A 17198-nucleotide genomic window follows, 5' to 3' on the forward strand; every position below is an offset into this window, starting at 1 on the left:
AGTGTCACGGCCACGACAGTCCCTACAGCGTGTGCTGAAAATGTCTGAAAAGATGACACAATATACTCTACATTATTTACGTACTGTATTTAAAGTCAATACACAGTATATGTATGTACATACATACATACATGTGTGTATATATATATATAAATATTTGTATATATATGTGTGTGTATATATATATATATATATATATATATATATACACCTATATATATATAGGTGTGTGTGTATATATATATATATATATATATATATATATATATATATATATATACATACATACGTACATACTAGTGTGTGTGTATATATAGGTGTGTGTATATATATACACACATATATGCATATATATGTATATATATACATATATATATGTATATATATATATATGTGTGTGTGTGTATATATATATATATTTATATATATATAATATATATGCAGATATATATATATATATATATATGTGTATATATATATATATATATATGTATTTGTGTATATATATATATATATATATGTATGTATGTATGTATGTATGTGTGTGTGTGTATATATATATATATATGTATGTATGTGTGTGTATATATATATATATGTATATATATATATATGTATATATATATATATATATATATATATATATATGTATATATATATATATATATATATATATATATATATATTGGGCAGACACGCTCTTTATACACGTCACTCAGGTCCGCGGCCTCCAGCTCCGCCTGAATTTCGGGAGAAAAATTTTCCCGGGAGGGTTGGCAAGTATGGTTGTGGGCGTGTCTGAAAAGTTAGGGGACATGTCGTGGGCGTGTCTGAAAAGTTAGGCGAGATATTTTGGGCGTGTCTGAAAAGTTAAGTGAGATATTGTGGGCGTGTCTGAAAAGTTAGGCGAGATACTTTGGGCATGTCTGAAAAGTTAGGTGACCTGTTGTGGGCGTGTCTGAAAATTTAGGGGAGATGTTGTGGGCGTGTCTGAAAAGTTAGGTGAGATGTGGTCGTGTCTGAAAAGTTAGGTGAGATGTTGTGGGCGTGTCTGAAAAGTTAGGTGACATGTTGTGGGCGGGTCTGAAAAGTTAGGCGAAATGTTGTGGGCATGTGTGAAAAGTTAGGCCACATGTTGTGGGCGTGTCTGGAAAGTTAGGCCACATGTGGGCATGTGTGAAAAGTTAGGCCACATGTTGTGGGCGTGTCTGGAAAGTTAGGCCACATGTGGGCATGTGTGAAAAGTTAGGCCACATGTGGGCGTGTCTGGAAAGTTAGGCCACATGTTGTGGGCGTGTCTGGAAAGTTAGGCCACATGTGGGCATGTGTGAAAAGTTAGGCCACATGTGGGCGTGTCTGGAAAGTTAGGCCACATGTTGTGGGCGTGTCTTAAAAGTTAGGCGACATATTGTGGGCGTGTCTGAAAAGTTAGGTGAGATGTTGTGGGCGTGTCTGAAAAGTTAGGCGACATGTTGTGGGCGTGTCTGGAAACTTAGGCGACATGTTGTGGGGGTGTCTGGAAACTTAGGCGACATGTTGTGGGCGTGTCTTAAAAGTTAGGCAACATGTTGTGGGCGTGTCTTAAAAGTTAGGTGAGATGTTGTGGGCGTGTCTTAAAAGTTAGGTGAGATGTTGTGGGCGTGTCTGAAAAGTTAAGCGAGATGTTGTGGGCGGGTCTGAAAAGTTAGGCGACATGTTGTGGGCGTGTCCGAAAAGTTAGGCGACACGTTGTGGGCGTGTCTGAAAAGTTAGGTGAAATTTTGTGGGCGTGTCCTAAAAGTTAGGTGATATGTTGTGGGCGGGTCTGAAAAGTTAGGCGACATGTTGTGGGCGTGTCTGAAAAGTTAGGCGACATGTTGTGGGCGTGTCCTAAAAGTTAGGCGACATGTTGTGGGCGGGTCTGAAAAGTTAGATGACATGTTGTGGGCGTGTCTGAAAAGTTAGGCCACTTGTTGTGGGCGTCTGGAAAGTTAGGCCACATGTTGTGGGCGTATCTTAAAAGTTAGGTGAGATGTTGTGGGCGTGTCTTAAAAGTTAGGTGAGATGTTGTGGGCGTGTCTTAAAAGTTAGGTGAGATGTTGTGGGCGTGTCTGAAAAGTTAGGTGAGATGTTGTGGGCGTGTCTGAAAAGTTAGGCGAAATGTTGTGGGCGTGTCTGACTGACTCGCTGTCCTGTGGTTGACGTGCAGCTGCGTCTGGACGAGGCTCAGGAGGCGGAGTGCCAGGCGCTGAGGCAGCAGCTGCAGCAGGAGATGGAGCTGCTCAACGCCTACCAGAGCAAGATCAAGATGCAGACAGAGGCGCAGCACGAGCGGGAGCAGCACAAGCTGGAGCAGAAGATGTCGCTGCGACGTGCACACCTGGAGCAGAAGGTGAGACGCTCAAAGTGGCACACCTCTACACTTTCCAGCATGACAGCAATACAATACTTCACACACATTTCAGTCTGGATTTATGCTTCATAACAATACTTCACACATTTTAATGTATATTTATAGTTCATAACAATATTTCACACATATTTTTGTGTATATTTATGCTTCATAACAATATTTCACAACTTTTTTTGTATATTTATGGTTCCTAACAATATTTCACACATATTTTAGTGTATATTTATGGGTCATAACAATATTTCACACATATGAAATATTACATAAATACATTGAGTGTATTTATTTTTCCTAACAATATTCACACATTTAATGTATATTTATGCTTCATAACATTATTCACACATTTAATATATATGTATACTTTATAACAATATTTCACCAATATTTAAGTGTATATTCACGGCACAAAACAATATTTCACATGTTTGAGTGTGTGTTTATGCTTCAAAACAATATTTCACACGTTTGTGTGTATTTATGACTCATAACAATGTCACTTGTTTGAGTGTATATTTATGCTTCAAAACAATATTTCACACATTTTAATGTATATTTATGCTTCATAACTATATTCACACATATTTTAGTGTATATGTATGGCTCATAACTATATTCACACATTTGAGTGTATATTTATGCTTCATAACAATATTTCACACATATTTGAGTGTATATTTATGCTTCATAACAATATTTCACACATGTTTTTGTATATTTATGGTTCATAACAATATTTCACATTTTTTGGTATATTTATGGTTCTTAACAGTATTTCAAACATTTTAATGTATATTTATGGTCATAACAATATTTCACACATATTTTAATTAATATTTATGGCACATAACAATATTTCACACATTTGAGTGTATATTTATGCTTCATAACAATGTCACACGTTTGAGTGTATATTTATGCTTCAAAACACTATTTCACACATTTTAATGTGCATTTATGGTGTATACCAATATTTCACATATTTGCTGTATGTTTATGGTTCTTAACAATATTTCAATCATTTTAATGCGTATTTGTGGCTCATAACTATATTCACACATATTTTAGTGTATATTTATGCTTCATAACAATTTCACACATGTTAGTCTATATTTATGTTTCATAACAATATGTTACACATATTTGAGTGTGTATTTATAGTTCATAACAATATTTCACACATTTTTGAGTGTTTATGGTTTTTAACTATATGTCACAAATGTTAATGTATATTTACAGTTCATGGCAATATTTCACACATTTTAATGTATATTTATGCTTCATAACAATATTTCACATATTTTAATGTATATTTCAATATTTCACACATTTTAATGTATGTTTATGTTTCATAACAATGTCACATGTTTGAGTGTATATTTATGCTTCAAAACAACATTTCACACATTTTAATGTATATTTATGGCTCATAACTGTATTCACACATAATGTATATTTACAGTTCATAAAAATATTTCGCACATATTTGAGTGTATATTTATGCTTCATAACAATATTTCACACATTGTAATGTATAATTATGCTTCATAAAAATATTTCACACTTTTTTGTGTATATTTATAGTTCATAACAATATTTCACACATATTTTAGTGTACATTTATGCTTCATAGCAATATTTCACACATTTTAGTGTATATTTATGGCTCATAACAATATTTTACACATATTTGAGTGTATATTTATGCTTCATAACAATATTTCACACATATTTTAATGTATATTTATGCTTCATAACAATATTTCACACATATTTGAGTGTGGATTTATAGCTCATAACAATGTTTCACACATATTTGAGTGTAGTGGCATGGTTCATAAATAGATGGATAGAACTTTATTCATTCCTTCAGGAAAATTAAATGTCCCCGATGTAAGTTGGCAGTGTGCACCTTTATCCGGGTTTGCGCCAAATTGACTTACTGTAGGACAAAGGCAGGACTGGTGTAAACGCGGCGCCCTCAGGTGGTCAGCCATGACGTCATGGCGTCTTCACCAGTTGGCCAGAATGAGCACACAATAAAACAAACAAACCAACAAGCCAAGAAGACACACAAAAAAAGAGGCCTTGTTGCTCCGGTGGTCATTTGGGCCGTCACGTGACCAGGTTAGACGAAGTGATGACGTCATCGCCACCGTCTGGCAGACTGCACTCCGACAACAAAGACGGCACACTTTGCTTTTTTGCTCTCCTGCTGGACTCTGTCTTCCTCTGCTGGCCACCTATGGCACTGTCATGACGTCATCTACTGCACTCTGTCTCCCTCTGCTGGCCACCTCTGGCACTGTCGTGACGTCATCTACTGCACTCTGTCTCCCTCTGCTGGCCACGTCTGGCACTGTCATGACGTCATCTACTGCACTCTGTCTCCCTCTGCTGGCCACCTCTGACACTGTCATGACGTCATCTACTGCTAGAGGCTCTATTGTCCTCAGTTTATGTCGTGTGTGTCTGTGTGTGTGTGTGTGTGTGTGTGTGCGCGTGTGTGTATGCGTGCGTGTGTGTGTATGTGCGTGCATGTGCGTGTGGGTGTGTGCATGCGCGTGTGGGTGTGTGTGCGTGTGTGTCTGTGCACGCGTGTGTGTCTGCATGCGCGTGTGTGTCTGCATGCGCGTGTGTGTGTGTGCGTGCATGTGACAGAAAAAGCTCATTTAGTATGCTAACATGCATTGATTGATTGATTGATACTTTTATTAGTAGATTGCACAGTACAGTACATATTCCGTACAATTGACCACTAAATGGTAACACCCGAATAAGTTTTTCAACTTGTTTAAGTCGGGGTCCACGTTAATCAATTCATGGTACAAATATATACTATCAACATAATACAGTCATCACACAAGTTAATCATCATAGTATGTACATTGAATTATTTACATTATTTACAATCCGGGGGGTGGGTGGGGAGCTTTGGTTGATATCAGAACTTCAGTCATCAACAATTGCATCAACAGAGAAATGTGGACATTGAAACAGTGTAGGTCTTACAGTAGGATATGTACAGCCAGCAGAGAACATAGTGAGTTCAGATAGCATAAGAACAATTATATACATTAGAAGTACATTTGAGTTGTTTATAATCCGGGGAGATGGGATTTGAATGGAGGAGGGTATTAGTAAAGTGTTGAAGTTGCCTGGAGGTGTTGTTTTAGAGCGGTTTTGAAGGAATATAGAGATGCACTTACTTTTATACCTGTTGGGAGTGCATTCCACATTGATGTGGCATAGAAAGAGAATGAGTTAAGACCTTTGTTAGATCGAAATCTGGGTTTAACGTGGTTTGTGGAGCTCCCCCTGGTGTTGTGGTTATGGCGGTCATTTACGTTAAGGAAAGAGTTTGACATGTACTTGGGTATCAGGGAGGTGTAGCGGATTTTATAGACTAGGCTCAGTGCAAGTTGTTTTACTCTGTCCTCCACCCTGAGCCAGCCCACTTTGGAGAAGTGGGTTGGATTGAGGTGTGATCTGGGGTGGAGGTCTAAAAGTAACCGGATTAGCTTATTCTGGGATGTTTGGAGTCTAGATTTGAGGGTTTTGGAGGTGCTGGGGTACCAGGAGGTGCAAGCGCAATCAAAGAAGGGTTGAATGAGAGTTCCCGCTAGAATCCTCAAGGTGTTTTTGTTGACAAGAGAGGAGATTCTGTAGAAGAATCTCGTTCTTTGGTTGACCTTTTTGATCACCTTGGTTGCCATTTTATCACAGGAAAGATTAGCCTCTAGAATGGAACCTAGGTAGGTGATCTCATCCTTCCTGGTGATAACAATGTCACCCACTTTTATAGTGAAGTCACTGACCTTCTTAAGTTTGATATGGGACCCAAATAGGATGGATTCCGTTTTACCTAAGTGTATGGATAGCTTGTTGTCAGCGAGCCAGGTGCAAATATTGAGGAGTTCAGCACTGAGGATTTGTTCCACCTGTGACTTGTCCTTGCCGGATACCAGCAGGGCCGAGTCATCCGCAAACAGGAACAATTCACAGTGGCATGCTGATGGCATGTCATTCACGTATATTAGAAACAGTAAAGGTCCTAGTATACTCCCCTGAGGGACTCCACAGCTTACTGAGAGGGGAGGGGACATGGTGCCGTTCACCTCTACCACCTGTTTCCTCCCCTCCAAGTAAGATTGCATCCAGCTTGATGAGGTTTCGTCGAATCCGATTGCTCGGAGCTTATCCAACAGTATAGCATGGTTAACGGTGTCAAAGGCCTTCTGAATGTCCAGCATGACCATGCCGCAGTATTTGCCGGCGTCCACCTCATGTTTGATGTGGTCGGTCAGATAGAGAACGCTACATGTCATTTAATGTAGGCCACATTATTTGGTACACTTAAGTAAGCGCTTAAAAATAAGATTTTTTTGGGGTGTGTGGGGTTGTTGTTGTTGTTGCTGCCACAGCTGGCCCACATTGCTCTGTGTTACACTTGTAACTACTAGTAAGGATAAGAAACCTGGCGCGTTAACAACAATGACCTTCGTACTTTGCTTTTGTCACGCAGTGTCACTTCTTTTTACACTTGTAAAGCCCACACATTCACAACAATAATAGACATACGTATTACACCTTCATCTTACATCTTTATATGTCCTCTTGTTTGTAGCTGATAGCTTCTTTCTACACTTTAATGACGGCTTTAGTGGTTAGCTTTTTGTTACACTTTTATTATGCTTTAGTGATAAGCTTCTTTTTACACTAATGACGGATTTTGTGGTTAGCTTCTTTTTACACTTTTATTATGCTCTAGTGGTAAGCTTCTTTTTACACTTTAATGACGGCTTTAGTGGTTAGCATTTTTACACTTCTATTATGCTTTGTTGGTTAGCTTCTTTTTACACTTTTATGACGCTTTAGTGGTTAGCCTCTTTTTACACTTTTATTATGCTTTAGTGGTAAGGTTCTTTTCACACTAATGATGGATTTAGTGGTCAGCTTCTTTTTACACTTTAATGACGGCTTTAGTGGTTAGCCTCTTTTTACGCTTTAATGACGGCTTTTGTGGTTAGCTTCTTTTTACACTTTTATTATGCTTTAGTGGTAAGCTTCTTAATACACTTTAATGACGGCTTTAGTGGTTAGCTTTTTTTTACACTCCTATTATGCTTTGTTGGTTAGCTTCTTTATACACTTTCATGACGGCTTTAGTGGTTAGCCTCTTTTTACACTTTTATTATGCTTTAGTGGTTAGCTTCTTTTTACACTTTAATGACGGCTTTTGTGGTTAGCTTCTTGTTACACTTTTATTCTCTAGTGGTAAGCTTCTTTTTACATTAATAACGGATTTAGTCGTTAGCTTCTTTTTACACTTTAATGACGGCTTTAGTGGTTAGCTTCTTTTTACACTTTAATGACTGTTAAATATTGATTTAGTGGTTAGCTTATTTTTACACTTTTATGAGAGCAAATTGTTTTAGCTTCTTTTTACACTTTTATGACAGCCAATTATTGTTTAGCGGTTAGTCTTTTTACACTTTTGTGATGCCTTATCGCTTTACAGGTTAGCTTCTTGTTACACTTTTATGACGGCTTTAGTGGTTAGCCTCTTTTTACACTTTTATTATGCTTTAGTGGTTAGCTTCTTTTTACACTTTAATGACGGCTTTTGTGGTTAGCTTCTTGTTATACTTTTATGCTCTAGTGGTAAGCTTCTTTTTACATTAATGACGGATTTAGTCGTTAGCTTCTTTTTACACTTTAATGACGGCTTTAGTGGTTAGCTTCTTTTTACACTTTAATGACTGTTAATTATTGATTTAGTGGTTAGCTTATTTTTACACTTTCATGAGAGCAAATTGTTTTAGCTTCTTTTTACACTTTTATGACAGCCAATTATTGTTTAGCGGTTAGTCTTTTTACACTTTTGTGATGCCTTATCGCTTTACAGGTTAGCTTCTTGTTACACTTTTATGACAGCTAATGTACTGTTTTTGCAGTTAGCTTCTTTTTACACTTTTATAACGGTGAATAGTTGTTTTAGTGGGTTGCTCCTTTTTACACTTTTATGACAGCTAATTATTGTTTTAGTGGTTAGCTTCTGTTTACACTTTCATGACAGCTTTAACCCTTTGATGCATAACATATTCACACCCCTTTTAATGCACAACATGGGTCAAAAATGACATGCATCAATTTCCCATGTTATTTCATGCTGCCTGAGTGTCTCTTTGCTGTATCTTTTGAAATCAATGTATTTTATATTTTAATAATTCAAGTATTCTTTAAAAATCTTGTTTTTGATTACCACAAATCATTATTTATATTTTTCTTACCATACCTTATGTACAAAAGTATTTCTTGTAAAACTACATCAAGTTTACACTTATGGGTCAAATATGACCCGCATTAATTTCCCATGTTATTTCATGCTGCCTGAGTGTTTCTTTGCTGTATCTTTTGAAATCAATATATTTTATAATTTAATAATTCAATTATTCTTTAAAAATCTTGTTTTTGATTGCCACAAATCATTATTTATATTTTTCCTACCATACTTTATGAACAAAAGTATTTTTTGTAATACTACAAGTTTACACACATGGGTCAAAAATGGATGAAGGCATATTACAATAACATTTTACTTCAAATACCTATTTTAGATGTGATTCGGGCCAAACAATCATACATTTATTATTTGAAACCTGGTTATTTGTCATTTTGGCAAACATCTGGCAGTAACAAAAATAAACTTGTGAATTAGACCAACGTAAAATAAAATTGTCAATTCAGTTCTTATGATTATTTTATTCTTTATTAGTTAGTTGTCCAAAGACATGCACCTGGGGATAGGTTGATTGGCAACACTAAATGGTCCCTAGTGTGTGAATGTGAGTGTGAATGTTGTCTGTCTATCTGTGTTGGCCCTGCGATGAGATGGCAACTTGTCCATGGTGTACACCGCCTTCCGCCCGATTGTAGCTGAGATAGGCGCCAACGCCCCTCGCGACCCTAAAAGGGAATAAGCTGTAGAAAATGAATGGATAGTTAGTTATCAGATTCCTCACATGTAGCACACATTACCACTGTGCGTTTGTGCTCATTGCACACAGGCTTCTTGCACTGCGAACACCAGCTGACTTTTCTGTCTTTGGCAGATGAGCAGATTGCACACCTCTTCGCCACACCCTTCTGTCTTATCTCCTCTTCTGGTTGGGTCGTGACTATGGTTTGTTTTTCTATCCCGCATCTTCCCATTGCCTCTATGATACGCTTTTGGAGTGTGTGTGTGCCCTCCATGCAGCTTTTCATATGTGGCATGACCAACTCTTTGCCCAGCTCCTTGATGAATGCATTGGTGACACCACCCATGTAACCAGGGTGTTCTGTAGTGAAGTTGGTGTAAGCATTGAGGGTGGCAATATCCAGCATATTGTACCAGAGCATCATAGGCCACCTCTGTGTTCTCCGCTTGCATGTGTAGGTGCCAACCATCTGATCTGTTGTAGTACAGTATCACTTCTGGTTTCTTCTTCTGACTGTCATCCACTGCTTTGTCATCAGGCATTGTGCTCAGAAGGACAACAGCCTTTCCTTTCTTCTGCATATAGCTCACCATGGTCATGATGCCATTGAATCTGAATTCTGAGCTATGAATCATCCATGATTTGCATGGCTTCATGATAGGTGGCATGTCTGGTTTGCTCTGGCGAAGAGTCCCAACAATAGTCAGGTTCTTCTCGAGGAGTTGCTCAGCCTGAGGGACACTGGGAAATAAGTTGTCCATTGTGATGTTGCGACCTAACCCTAACCCTAAGTTATGATTTTAGCTGAACAAAAACATGATATTTACTGAAAATATGTGATAGTAAACGATATAAATACATTTATTTGAAATATATAGCGAAGCAACGCTCAGGCTAACATGAAACAACATAGAAAATAGATGTGGGTCATTTTTGACCCATGTTGTGCATTGGAAGGGTAGTAATACAAAAATCATTTTTATTCAAAAAGTATGAAGAGAAAGATTAAAATAACAATGTTTAATGACCAAAAACAAGTTAATTGAGGAATACCTGGAATACTGAAAGATTACATTCAATTATTGCAAAGAAACAGATAATACAAACTCGGTTGGGTCACATTTGACCCATGTTATATATCAAAGGGTTAATGGTTAGCTTCTTTTTACACTTTTATGATGACTTCAGTGGTTAGTTTCTTTTTACACTTTTATGACGACTTCAGTGGTTAGCTTCTTTTTACACTTTTATGACACTTTAATGGTTAACTTTTTTTACACTTTGACGCTTTAGTGGTTAGCTTCTTTTTACACTTTTATGACGACTTCAGTGGTTAGCTTCTTTTTTATACTTTTATGACGGCTTTAGTGGTTAGCTTCTTTTTACACTAATGATGGCCTTAGTGTTTAGCTTCTTTTTACACTTTAATGACGCTTCAGTGGTTAGTTTCTTTTTACACTTTAATGACGGCTTTAGTGGTTAGCTTCTTTTTGCACTTTTATGACAGCTAATTATTGATTTAGTGGTTAGCTTATTTTTACACTTTTATGACAGAAAATTGTTGTTTCAGCTTCTTTTACACTTTTATGACAGCCAATTATTGTTAAGTGGTTAGTCTTTTTACACTTTTATGATGCCTAATTGTTTTACAGGTTAGCTTCTTTTTACACTTTTATGACAGCTAATTATTGTATTGTTTTTTGCAGTTAGTTTCTTTTTACACTTTTATGAAGGTGAGTTATTGTTTTAGTGGTTTGCTTCTTTTTACACTTTTATGACAGCTAATTATTGTTTAAGTGGTTAGCTTCTGTTTACACTTATGACAGCTAATTGCTTTAGCGGTTAGCTTCTTTTTACACTTTTATGACAGCTTTAGTGGTTAGCTTCTTTTTACACTTTTATGACAGCTACTTATTGTTTAAAGGCCTACTGAAATGAGATTTTCTTATTCAAACGGGGATAGCAGGTCCATTCTGTGTCATACTTGATCATTTCGCGATATTGCCATATTTTTGCTGAAAGGATTTAGTAAAGAAGATCCACAATAAAGTTTGCAACTGTCTGTGTTAAGAGAAAAGCCCTGCCTCTACCGGAAGTCGAAGACGATGACGTCACATGTTGATGGCTCCTCACATATTCACATTGTTTTTAATGGGAGCCTCCAACAAACAGTGCTATTCAGACCGAGAAAACGACAATTTCCCCATTAATTTGAGCGAGGATGAAAGATTCCTGTTTAAGTATACTCATAGTGACGGACTATTAAAAAAAAAAATCGCCATTGCATTGGGAAGGATTACGATGTTTTTAGAGACATTTACTAGGATAATTCTGGGAAATCCCTTATCTTTATATTGTGTTGCTAGTGTTTTAGTGAGTTTAACAGTACCTGATAGTCGGAAGGGTGTCCACACGGGTGTGTTGACGCGCAGTGTCTCAGGGGAGGACGGCCCAAGCTCAGCTTTTCTCCAGTAAGAAGCGACGTTTTAACCACAAATTTCTCACCGAAACCTGCCGGTTGACATTTGGTCGTGTTTCATGTTCGCTTGACCGCGCTCTGATCCATAGTAAATTTTCACCCCCGGGAATTTTAAAAAAGGAATCACCGTGTGTTTGTGTGGCTAAAGGCTAAAGCTTCCCAACTCCATCTTTCTACTGTGACTTCTCCAATATTAATTGAACACATTGCAAAAGATTCAGCAACACAGATCTCCAAAATACTGTGTAATTATGTGATTAAATAAATAATACATAAATAAATTGGGTTGTACTTGTATAGCGCTTTTCTACCTTCAAGGTACTCAAAGCGCTTTGACACTACTTCCACATTTACCCATTCACACACACATTCACACACTGATGGAGGGAGCTGCCATGCAAGGCGCTAACCAGCACCCATCAGGAGCAAGGGTGAAGTGTCTTGCTCAAGGACACAATGGACGTGACGAGGTTGGTACTAGGTGGGGATTGAACCAGGGACCCTCGGAATGCGCACGGCCACTCTTCCACTGCGCCACGCCGCCCCAATATTAAGATTAAAGCAGACGACTTTTAGCTGTGTGTGTGTGTGTGTAGCGCTCATACTTCCTAAAAAACTGTGACGTCTTGCGTTCACGTCATCATTACACGATGTTTCGAAGACGAAACTCCCGGGAAATTTAAAATTGCAATTTAGTAAACTAAAAAAGCCGTATTGGCATGTGTTGCAATGTTAATATTTCATCATTGATCCTCTCTGGGACGGGGGACGGGGGGTATTAGGATGACAGGGGATGCAAAACATTAACAGTGCAATACGTTTTCATAACATGGTCACTACTGCCTACTTTGTCTTGTTATATTCTTATTTTACTGTTATATTGTTATTCCCATTGTTTTTATTCTTTTTGTAATATTTCTCTATTGTGTTTCCTTTTAAACCCCCATTATTTACTTTTTACTTTTTTCTTTAAATTGATCTCAACTCTGTACACTGCTGCTGGAATTTTAGTTTTCCTGAAGGAACTCTCCTGAAGGAATCAATAAAGTACTATCTATCTATCTATATAAACTATCAGACTGCGTGGTCGGTAGTAGTGGGTTTCAGTAGGCCTTTAAGTGGTTAGTTTCTGTTTACACTTATGACAGCTAATGATTGTTTTAGTGGTTAGCTTCTTTTTACACTTTTATGACAACTAATTATTGCATTGATATTAGCAGTCAGCTTCTTTTTACACTTTTATGACAGCAAATTATTGTTTGGTTCTTAACTGTTTCCTTCTTTTTGCACTTTTTATGACAGCTTGGACTTGGATTCTTTGATAGTGTTTGATTCTGTCTGACCTTTTTATGACGGATTACAATGTTGTTGTTTTTAGCTGTTAGCTTATGTATACACTCGCTATGAATTTAATTTTTAGCCGTTGGTTTCTTTTTATGCTTAGAAAATGCTTAAGAATGTAAAAGTCACACATTGGGGTTCACGACGGCCACAGTTAGACCCTGGAACAGACAATTTCTACTTCTGTTATTCCCCCAGTGAAGATGAATAATAATTTTGAGGGAAACAGCACCCTCTGCTGGACATGTCCTGCCCCTGTCCCTGTCACTAGTTGTTTCTGATGTCTTGTATTGCAAAAAGTGTAAAAAGCGACGGTGCTGACGTTGCAGATCGAAGAGGAGCTGGTTTCCCTTCAGAAGGAGCGCACCGACCGCATCAAACACCTGCTGGAGCGACAGGAGCGCGAGATCGACGCCTTCGACATGGAGAGTTTGCGGCTGGGCTTTGGCAACCTGGCCGCCCTGGACTTCGCCAAAGACGACTACAGATGAGAGGTCAAAGGCCACCCCGAGCGTGAGAGCACCCTCTAGTGGGCCGACAGGAAGTGACCTCACCCCCCGTCCCTCATCCAGGGACCACCTCCTCTTGTGGTGTATCCTGACAGGCCGTGGTGACAGGAGGCGGGGCCGAGCAGGGTCACTTCCTGTTTACTTTTTACGACCAATGAGACACCTTGGTGTACATAAGAGATGTAATGTGATTACTGGCCGCCAATGTGAATATGAATAATAATAATAATGATGGAGTTGTCGCACAAAAAGGGCTTCATGTGAGGGAAGGGGCGGGGCTTTGTAAGGAAGGATTTATTGAGAGCTTTTATGTATTTTCATATTCTATTTTAAATCTCACGCCAAATTTCTCTTTATTGTCCCCTCTGCTAAAAGTGACTCCATCATCACTTTTTTAAACACTCTTCTTACGATGATGATGACGTCATTGCATGCACTTTAATCACCCCCCTACCCCCCGTTTAAGAGAAAAGCATGGCTGTGTTTAAAAGCTTTTAATTATATTTGTAAATAAAGTGCTGATGACACAAAGATGCTGCGTCCTCAATTTCCACTTTTCACCTTTTGAGAGCTGTTTTCTTAATATTCAGTCTCAATGCAATATTTTCCAAAAGTTAAATACATTACATAAAAGTAATTAAACTGTTTGAATTTAATTATATTTTGTATTTGTAAGATTTTTATTCCATCAGGATTTAACCGTACAATTAATTCTATGAATTTTATGTTTTAATCATGTACAATTGTACAGATTGCACACAATTCTATAAATATTTTGTATTTATTTCACTTAGCTATGTTCCTGAAATATCCATCCAACCATCCATCTTCTTCCGCTTATCCGATGTCGGGTCGTGGGGGCAGCAGCCTAAGCATTTTTATTGGGGACCGAGTGTTCCTTTGGAACAGAGGACCCTATTGTATTTCTAAGGTTTTATTATTATTATTCTTTATTATTATTATTATACCGCCGCCGCCTCTTTGAGCTGTAATTTGACCCCCTTAACATGCTTCAAAGCTCACCAAATTTGACACACACATCAGGACTGGCGAAAATTGCCATCTTATAAAAAAACAATCCCCAAAACTCAAAATTGCGCTCTAGCGCCCCCTAGGAAAAAACACTGACAAAACTGCTTGTAACTTCCCTCAGGAATGTCGTAGAGACATGAAACAATAATCTCAATGTAGATCTGACTTAGACCTAGATTTCGGACACTTACATCCTTCAACAAAAATCAACATGAAGTTGGCAAAAACCCCTTCAAATCAAAAGTTTCCTAAAAAATTCCATTTTTGCCTCTTTGAGCTGTAATTTGACCCCCTTAAAATGCTTCAAAACTCACCAAACTGGACACACACATCAGGACTGGCGAAAATTGCGATCTAATAAAAATAAATAAAAAATCCAAAACTCAAAATTGTGCTCTAGAGCCCCCTAGAAATTAAACAGACAAAACTGCTCTCGGGAAGAAAACACAGACACAACTGCTTGTAACTTCCGGTAGGAATGTTGTAGAGACATGAAAACCTGTATGTAGGTCTCACTTAGACCTACATTTCATTAATTGACATCCTTCAGCAAAAATCAACAGGAAATTGGCAATTACCCCTTCAAAACAAAAGTTTTTTAAAAACCCGTCAAACCATCTCCTCTGAGCGCGTTTGTTGTTTCGGCTTCAAACTCGCACAGGAGAGAGATGGAACCCTTCTGATTAAAATTTGTGCAAAGAGTTTTTCTAACTGCTCCGGTTTTGATTTTACGAGCCTTCAAAGAACGGCTGTGCTACGCTGATGCTGCTGCGTTGCTGCCGTCTCAAGATGGCCGCTTAAAAGCAGGAAGCACTAGCGTGACCACACAATGCAGAGACGGTAGGTACTGTGCGGGTAAAGATATGTTGACTTGGTGAAAGAAGGAGGCCCCAGTTTGACACCAGGATACAGAGAAGGTTGGTAAGGTGCAAATAAAGATATGTTGAATGGGTGATTGCAGGAAACACCAGCAAAAGTCGGTCCCGTCCATCGCTGCTTGCAGCTTTGATTTTTATTATTTTCCCTTTATTATTCCTGAAATAATATACTTCGAATAGGTTAGGTCTTTATTGTCATTGCCCTAGTACAACAAAACTTTTAATTGAATTGAATGGATCTTTCTGTGTGGAGTTTGCATGTTCTCCCCATGACTGCGTGGGTTCCCTCCGGGTACTCCGGCTTCCTCCCACCTCCAAAGACATGCACCAGGGGATAGGCCCCTCCCACCTCCAAAGACATGCACCTGGGTGTAGGCCCCTCCCACCTCCAAAGACATGCACCTGGGGATAGGTTGATTGGCAACAATGGTCCCTAATGTGTGAATGTTATCTGTGTTGGCCCTGTGATGAGATAGCGACTTGTCCAGGGTGTACATCGCCTTCTGCCCGAATGCAGCTGAGATAGGCTGCAGATAACCCCGAACTGGACAAGCGGTAGGAAATGGATAGATGGATGGCATTCACCCTTGAACGTCACATGGTGTAAGGTCAGTGTGCTACCGCCAGAGGTCACTATTCTAAAACAACTGATAATTTGAAATGTTTTTACAAAGATACCAACATATTTTTCCTGCAAATCTCCATAAAAGACCAATTAAATCACTTAAAAATCTTTTAGAAAACAATACAAAATGTCCCCCTGTGTATGTTTTAGTTTAATAATGTAGGAAATAGTGGTATGGCGTTTGATGCTTTATAGTTTGACTGTAGTTACTCGCTGCTACCGCTTGAGGTCGCTATTGCAACATTAGCAGATTGTAAAAAAATAAAACATTAAAATTATACAGGAGTCACCAACCTTTTTGAAACCAAGAGCTACTTCTTGGGTACTGATTAATGCGAAGGGCTACCAGTTTGATACACACTTAAATAAATTGCCAGAAATAGCCAATTTGCTCAATTTACCTTTAATAAATAAATCTATATTTATATATATTTAAAAATGGGTATTTCTGTCTGTCATTCCGTTGTACATCTTTTCCTTTTACGGAAGGTTTTTTGTAGAGAATAAATGATGAAAAAACACTTAATTGAACGGTTCAAAAGAGGAGAAAACAGGAAAAAAATTTAAATCAAATTTTGAAACATAGTTTATCTTCAATTTCGAGTTTTTAAAATTCAAATTGCAACCGAAAAAAATAAGACAAAAACTAGCTAATTCGAATCTTTTTGAAAAAATTTAAAGAAGAATTTATGGATCATCAGTCATTTTTCCTGGTTAAGATTAATTTTAGAATTTTGATGACATTAAAATATGTTAAAATACACTTTAAAATTAGATTTAAATTTGATTCTACAGTATTTCTAGATTTGCCAGAATATATATTTTTAATCATATTTCACAAATATTCTTTGTAGAAAAAGCAGAAGATAAAATGAAGAATTCAATTAAAATGTATTTATTATTATTTACAATAAAAAAATACATTTACTTGAACAAGAAATGGAATGAATTTAAAAGGG

General features: G+C 37.7%; 1 protein-coding gene across 10 annotated transcripts in view; it reads left to right on the plus strand.

Annotated features, from left to right (window-relative positions):
• Positions 1-14235, plus strand: part of taok3a (TAO kinase 3a) — a 264388-nt gene extending 250153 nt beyond the window's left edge. For all 10 annotated transcript variants that reach the window (XM_061903060.1, XM_061903039.1, XM_061903050.1 and 7 more), the window contains 2 exons: positions 2189-2371; positions 13525-14235. In XM_061903060.1, the coding sequence (XP_061759044.1) occupies positions 2189-2371; positions 13525-13686 (345 nt within the window). In that variant the 3' untranslated portion in view covers positions 13687-14235. The remainder of the gene's footprint in view (positions 1-2188; positions 2372-13524) is intronic.
• Positions 14236-17198: the final 2963 nt, after the last annotated feature.

Source organism: Nerophis ophidion, linkage group LG01 (assembly GCF_033978795.1).
Source record: "Nerophis ophidion isolate RoL-2023_Sa linkage group LG01, RoL_Noph_v1.0, whole genome shotgun sequence".
NCBI classification, from domain to species: domain Eukaryota; kingdom Metazoa; phylum Chordata; class Actinopteri; order Syngnathiformes; family Syngnathidae; genus Nerophis; species Nerophis ophidion.